Raw genomic sequence first — 7500 nt, forward strand, 5'->3', positions numbered from 1 at the left:
TCCTTCAGCACTGCGTCCTCGTGTCGTCTCCTTCAGCACTGCGTCCTTGCGTCGCTGTGTTTTCCTCCGCAGGAGGAACCGAACACTCGTCCATGATGAATTGCATATTAGCGTCCGGCTGTCAGACGTCGGTATCTCGGCTCCGCAGCCCATCGCTCCTCATCAGCAGCACTTTTGCATTTTTTTTAAATATGTCAGAGATAAAGTAACGTCTGCTAAATGAGCCGTTTGAAGAAGCACGGCTCATTTTTCATAATCCTGGAGAAGTCAATTAAGGGACTACTTGTGGAGCTTCAAGGGAGAATGGAGGAGACGCAGAGGAGACGCAGAGGAGACGCAAAGGAGACGCAGAGGAGACGCAGAGGAGACGCAGAGGAGACGCAGAGGAGACGCAAAGAGACTCAAAGAGACTCAAAGAGACACAAAGACACACAAAGACACACAAAGAGACACAAAGAGACTCAAAGAGACACAAAGAGACACAAAGAGACTCAAAGAGACACAAAGAGACTCAAAGAGACTCAAAGAGACTCAAAGAGACACAAAGAGGCTCAAAGAGACACAAAGAGACTCAAAGAGACTCAAAGAGACTCAAAGAGACACAAAGAGACGCTGAACATGCATATAAATACAAACAGGACTGAATCTGAAGGTCTGTAAACGACAGATCGGCTCCAACAGGAAGTCACTGTTTCTGTGACTTCCTGTTTGTTCTTGTGAAGCGTCCGGCTGGACCTCAGGTGTTCGTCGTCTCCTGCTGCTTCCGTCTGATCTCAAAGAGCGTTTGAGCGTCCTCTTACCCAGAAGCCCTTTGGGCGGGGCTGCAGCGGCGGCGTGTTCCCTCCGTTGTTCTCTTCGTGTCTCGCATGCTCGTTTGAAAACGGAGTTTGAATCACAGACTGTTCTTTAGAGGACGTCCTCATCCTGGCGCCCACTTCGCCGCCATCTTGTTTTTTTTTGCGGCCGTGAACAGGAAGTGACCTCATGAGGACTTTCACCAGGTAAACATGAACAGACGTACGTGCACATATCAAACATGCAGATGGGACCAAACAGGAAGTCACTGTTGCTCTGAGGCCTCGGCGGAGACAGGAAACACTTTGTTTACCTCGTAAACATCCTGTTTGTTGTATTTCTCCCTCGGATGCAAACAGGCAGGAATTTAAAATGTCAACAAGTGACAAAGTGTTTCGATTGGTTCGTCCCTCGATTTTACAATTTAACATAATCTAATCTGCGCAGAGGACGGAATAAATCTCCAGAGGTTATGACGAGCAGACGATGATTCATGAGATCGTTTATGATATTATTCATACTGCGACGCCCAAAGTCAAAGAAAACAGTTTGTAGAAAACAAACAGCTGAACAATGAGCCTGTGGTTTTAGAAATACACACACACACACACACACACACACACACACACACACACACACACACACACACACACACACACGTTCAGGCTTCAGGTCAAAAGGTCACGAGACAAAACATTTCATCTCAAAAAACTTTATTCAATAAGGTGCTGGAAATATTCAACAGTCACATTTAAACAAGACATTTCAAACACAGAGAGGGTGTGTGTGTGTGTGTGTGTGTGTGTGTGTGTGTGTGTGTGTGTGTGTGTGTGTGTGTGTGTGTGTGCGTGTGTGTGTGCGCTAAGACAGGAGAACATGAGCGTTAACATCAGATATAAATAAATATGTTTATATTTATATATAAATATTTAAATATAAATACATTTTTATATATATTTAGTTTTATAAACACACACACACACACACACACACACACACACACACACAGAGAGTCGGTAAGGCAACACGTCAGCAGGTGAAAGACCTTCTCTCTACAAGAGTAGAAACTACAGGAAACAACACCAGCACCTGACGAAGAGGAGACGAAGAGGAAGAGGAGACGAAGACGAAGAGGAGACGAAGAGGAGACGAAGAGGAGACGAAGACGAAGAGGAGACGAAGACAAAGAGGAGACGAAGACAAAGAGGAGACGAAGAGGAGACGAAGAGGAGACGAAGAGGAGACGAAGACAAAGAGGAGACGAAGAGGAGACGAAGACAAAGAGGAGACGAAGAGGAGACGAAGAGGAGACGAAGACAAAGAGGAGACGAAGAGGAGACGAAGACAAAGAGGAGACGAAGACAAAGAGGAGACGAAGAGGAGACGAAGACAAAGAGGAGACGAAGACAAAGAGGAGACGAAGAGGAGACGAAGACAAAGAGGAGACGAAGAGGAGACGAAGACAAAGAGGAGACGAAGACAAAGAGGAGACGAAGACAAAGAGGAGACGAAGAGGAGACGAAGACAAAGAGGAGACGAAGAGGAGACGAAGACAAAGAGGAGACGAAGACAAAGAGGAGACGAAGACAAAGAGGAGACGAAGAGGAGACGAAGACAAAGAGGAGACGAAGACAAAGAGGAGACGAAGAGGAGACGAAGACAAAGAGGAGACGAAGACAAAGAGGAGACGAAGACAAAGAGGAGACGAAGACAAAGAGGAGACGAAGACAAAGAGGAGACGAAGACAAAGAGGAGACGAAGACAAAGAGGAGACGAAGAGGAAGTCTCTCGTCTGAAGCTGTTTGAGCCTCAGATCCAGTTTGATCTCCAAAGAAACCTTTTGTGTTCCCTTCAGGTTCCCTTGGTCAGGAGACGCTCAGCTGGAGCTCCACACACACACACACACACACACACACACACACACACACACACACACACACACACACACACACACACACACACACACACAGAGGAACTGACTGCGTTAGTGTTGAGATGTGTACATAAATACTGGCTGAAAACACATTATTAAAAAAAACTCTAAAAACATTATTTGACACAATTACCCCGCCAAAGTAAAAGCAGAGGCGAGCTTTTACTTTGGCGAGCCGCAGCGTCTGCGTCCGCGCCGCCAGAGGAAGGGAACAGAAGTCAGAGTGCAGGTCCGTGTCCAGACCTCGTGGTTGCATATTAATGTTCTCATAAAATCCTCTGAAGGTCACTTTGGAGCTCTGAGCAGCGGAGGACCCGCCCACTGGGAGCATCGGGCCCGCTGATTGGCCGGAGCATCGTTCACTTCCTGTCCAGAAGTCTGTAAACAACGACTGAGTCCGTATGGTTCTCACCAGCACGTCCCTTTTTCTTTCCTCTTCTTGTGCAAGTTTCATTGTTGTTAATATTCAGTTCTGTATTGTGTCATCATATCGTTTAGTTGTTGTTGTTGTTGTTGTTGTTGTCCTCAGCAGCGTCACACGGCCACAAAGACGTCCAGGTAGAGCCGGTCGTACGACTCCCTGAAGAAGAGGATGAGCACGAGGCTGAAGAGGCAGGAACCGGTGAGACACCAGTTCAACCAGGACACGTCTGTGGAGAGAGAGTTCACGTACATGAACGTATGAATGAACGTTTGTCATTGTGTCCGTGCTCCACCTGAACAGGACAGGGGGGACGTATGACCTCATGTTCCTGCATAATGACATCATCTACAGACCCATTGATCAGAGAACTAATGACCGATCAATAAAGACCCCTGACATCCTGTAAAGGAAAGATGTCGTTCATAATGATTCTGAATAATTCAGTGAAATTGGTCGCGTTGCTCGTTATCAATGACCTTCAGTTGACCCTCAAGCAGCTTTTATGGCCCTGTGGTTGTATAGAAGTCTATGCTTCATGTGTTAAAGCTGCATTCTCTCTCCTGACCACCAGGGGGCGACTCCTCTGGTTGTATAGAAGTCTATGCTTCATGTGTTAAAGCTGCATTCTCTCTCCTGACCACCAGGGGGCGACTCCTCTGGTTGTATAGAAGTCTATGCTTCATGTGTTAAAGCTGCATTCTCTCTCCTGACCACCAGGGGGCGACTCCTCTGGTTGTATAGAAGTCTATGCTTCATGTGTTAAAGCTTCATTCTCTCTCCTGACCACCAGGGGGCGACTCCTCTGGTTGTATAGAAGTCTATGCTTCATGTGTTACAGCTGCATTCTCTCTCCTCTGGCGACTCCTCTGGTTGTATAGAAGTCTATGCTTCATGTGTTAAAGCTGCATTCTCTCTCCTCTGGCGACTCCTCTGGTTGTATAGAAGTCTTTAGAGTAGATGAAGGAGCAATGAGACTCACATTCTGCTCTTGTGAAGGTAACATAAAGTGACTGTTCATTCACCTTCTCATGATTCTAAAGTCAAAAACAAAACAGGAAATGAAGCGGCTCTTTTATTCTCTCAGGAGCTCTTCAAAGAAAAGCGGTTTCTCTCTGTTGTCTTTAACGCCTCCGCCGTCTTCACGGGTTCAAAGAGTCACTTCTGACGAGAACGCAAAGTTTAGCTGAAACTAAACTAAAGAACTCAAACTGCAAATATTTGTCTGCGCTGAACTTTCTCCAAGCAGGAGAACCTCCTCTTCCTCCTCCTCCTCTTCCTCCTCCTCCTCTTCCTCCTCCTCCTGCTAAAGACCTGCAGGGTGCTGAACAGGACCCGGTCTAACCCTAACCCTGCTCTACAAAACTGCTGACCTGTTTCTGCAGAGTTCACCTGCAGCTGCTGTCTCAGTGCTACAGCCTGCTGCCTCAGTGCTACACCCTGCTGCCTCAGTGCTACAGCCTGCTGTCTCAGTGCTACAGCCTGCTGTCTCAGTGCTACACCCTGCTGCCTCAGTGCTACAGCCTGCTGCCTCAGTGCTACAGCCTGCTGTCTCAGTGCTACTGCCTGCTGTCTCAGTGCTACAGCCTGCTGCCTCAGTGCTACAGCCTGCTGTCTCAGTGCTACAGCCTGCTGCCTCAGTGCTACAGCCTGCTGCCTCAGTGCTACAGCCTGCTGTCTCAGTGCTACAGCCTGCTGTCATGCTGCCGCTGCAGAGGCCTGTGGATGCGTCGCTCTTTAGCGCTCCCGCTAGACTCTCGTCCTGTGAGGGACTTGAACCCGCGGCTGCGTTCTGGTGTCCCACCAGACGAGTGACTCAACCAGGTCTGAGAGTCTCGAGCTCCTTCTGCTCCACAGCGCTGCTTTCTACCTTCATGGGGTTTGACTGCTTTACATTTTGTTGAAAGGCTGAAGGCCAACAAGTAGGGAGCTGAATGTTCAGATGCTTCCTGCTCGTGTTCCTCCTCTCACCTGTCGAGTAAAAGGTGAGGAAGACGAGGAGCGTGCCGGTGACCATGTTCCCCAGGAACGTCACCACGCCGCAGGTGATGCCTTCAGGGACCGGGTACACGGTCTCGATGAGCAGCTCGAAGAATATGGGTATGCTGCTGTTGATGAAGATGCCCGTCAGGATGCAGGACGTGTACAGAATGGCTGAGGGAGGAAGAGGAGGAGGACGAGTGAGTTATGAGCTTCCTGCTAGACGCTGTGATGTATTCAGCCCAAAGGACTCTGCTGGAAAATCAATTGGAAAACATCACACTGGGATTCTGACGGGGACTGAAGCCGTTATCTCTGCTCTCTCCAAACACACCAGACTCCATTCATAAAAACAATGATTTAACCTCCCAGCGCTCAGGAGCTGCTGCCTCTTTAAGGGAGTGTGTTTGTGTTGTTGACAGACTTCAGTGTTTGAAAGAGTCGGTTCAGATTCACTAAAGTCTCTCACAACACAAACGCACCACCAGAGTCCGGCAGCAGGAGAGCAGCAGCTCAGTGGGCTGACGGCTTAAATCACTGGTTTTATGAATGGAGTCTGGTGTGTATGAAGAGAGCGAAGAGACCAGCAAGGAAGCTGAAGAGGTGAAGATATTATGAATATAAAGTTCACCTGTAGTGGAGGGCAGGTGTGTGAAGGAGCTTATACAGGTGAGCGTGAACCAGGTGGAGGACAGCGAGGCGCCCGCCAGCATCAGCACCAGGATGAGCTTCAGCATCCCCCGGATGGAGTCTGCAAACCTGTAGAGGAACAACCAGAGAACCCAGAGGCTTCATTCCATTTGTTTCACCAGCTGAGCGGGCGGACTGGAAATGCACATTGTGATGTATTGAGGAAGACGAGCCAGCGGGCGACTCCCAGAATCCCCCTCTCTCTCTAAAGCCTCACAGCTCATGAGCTGCTGGGTGTGTGCAGAGAGATTAGAAGCCTCGCGGCAGCAGAGACACTAATTACTTTAGTTTGGTCGCTCGCGGACGAGACGCTCGGAGGAAAACCAGAGAGAATTAACACGGAGGGAACGCCAGAGGAGGAGGAGGAGGAGGAGGAGAAAGAGGAGGAGGAGGAGAAAGAGAGTCAGTGAGGAGGAGTAACAAGAACGTTTCCGCTCACAGCGTTGAACCACGACATCGACGTCTCTTGAGCATTTCATGAGCTGCCATAGACTTCTATACAACCAGAGGAGTCGCCCCCTGGTGGTCAGGAGAGAGAATGCAGCTTTAACACATGAAGCATAGACTTCTATACAACCAGAGGAGTTGCCCCCTGGTGGTCAGGAGAGAGAATGCAGCTTTAACACATGAAGCATAGACTTCTATACAACCAGAGGAGTCGCCCCCTGGTGGTCAGGAGAGAGAATGCAGCTTTAACACATGAAGCATAGACTTCTATACAACCAGAGGAGTCGCCCCCTGGTGGTCAGGAGAGAGAATGCAGCTTTAACACATGAAGCATAGACTTCTATACAACCAGAGGAGTCGCCCCCTGGTGGTCAGGAGAGAGAATGCAGCTTTAACACATGAAGCATAGACTTCTATACAACCAGAGGAGTCGCCCCCTGGTGGTCAGCTCTAACGATGCTCTGGACCCGTGCGATGCGTTCCTCTCCTCAGGCCACGCCCTCCTGTGTGCTGGTCCGCTGCCAGAGAGGATCACAGCTCTGAGTCCACTTGATAAAGAGCTCTGTCCCTGATTGGAGAGATAAGTCCTGTGATTCAAACTGTTTGATTAATAATATGATAGATTTATTCTGCTCGTGAACAAACGCTGAACCTGATTTCCTTCTGCAGTGAAAGCTGTGCAGAGATATGAGATATGGATATTCTGTGACATTAAAACACTATTTACATCAACAGGACGTGTTGAAATCTTCATTCAGTAAATATTTAGCAGCTAAAGCAAATGCTTTACAGGATATTAAACCTTTTGTTCCTTCATAAGGCATGTAAAGCTGGACGTGTCTGTACAGGGTTTGTTTGGAGGCAATAAAGTAGTTTATGACGTGGTCATGAGCCTCCTCGGCACAGTGGATCAGTTCCTGGACATACACAAGGTCGCTGGACTTTTGAGTAACTTTCTGTCATCATGTCTCACGAATGTGAAGAAACTTCATTATTACAGAAACGTTGAAGCAGGAGCAGAGCCCATTGGCCAGTCTGTGTTAGAGGGGCGGGGCTTAGCGGAGGATCGATAACCAGCAACACTTCAATTTAAATGGCCTCAAACCCACACACACACACACACACACACACACACACACTGCATGTGATTCCGTGTCACACACACATCCGCAGGAGGAGAAGTCCGGAGTAACATGAAGATGAGGAGGGGCGTGGCCTTGGGCGTAAAGGGGGC

At 48.6% G+C, this 7500-nt stretch overlaps 1 protein-coding gene across 1 annotated transcript in view; it reads right to left on the minus strand.

Moving 5' to 3' along the window:
• Positions 1-2540: 2540 nt before the first annotated feature.
• LOC137781891 (solute carrier family 49 member 4-like) overlaps positions 2541-7500 on the minus strand; it is a 16395-nt gene continuing 11435 nt past the window's right edge. Inside the window, exons 6-8 of the mRNA XM_068570900.1 lie at positions 5761-5888; positions 5121-5303; positions 2541-3378 (exon numbers count right to left, since the gene is read on the minus strand). Coding sequence (XP_068427001.1) covers positions 3263-3378; positions 5121-5303; positions 5761-5888 — 427 coding nt within the window. The 3' untranslated portion in view covers positions 2541-3262. The remainder of the gene's footprint in view (positions 3379-5120; positions 5304-5760; positions 5889-7500) is intronic.

The sequence above is a fragment of the Clinocottus analis genome, unplaced genomic scaffold, assembly GCF_023055335.1.
Source record: "Clinocottus analis isolate CAN_PGR_092001 unplaced genomic scaffold, fCliAna1.0.p SCAF_98, whole genome shotgun sequence".
In the NCBI taxonomy this organism is placed as follows: domain Eukaryota; kingdom Metazoa; phylum Chordata; class Actinopteri; order Perciformes; family Cottidae; genus Clinocottus; species Clinocottus analis.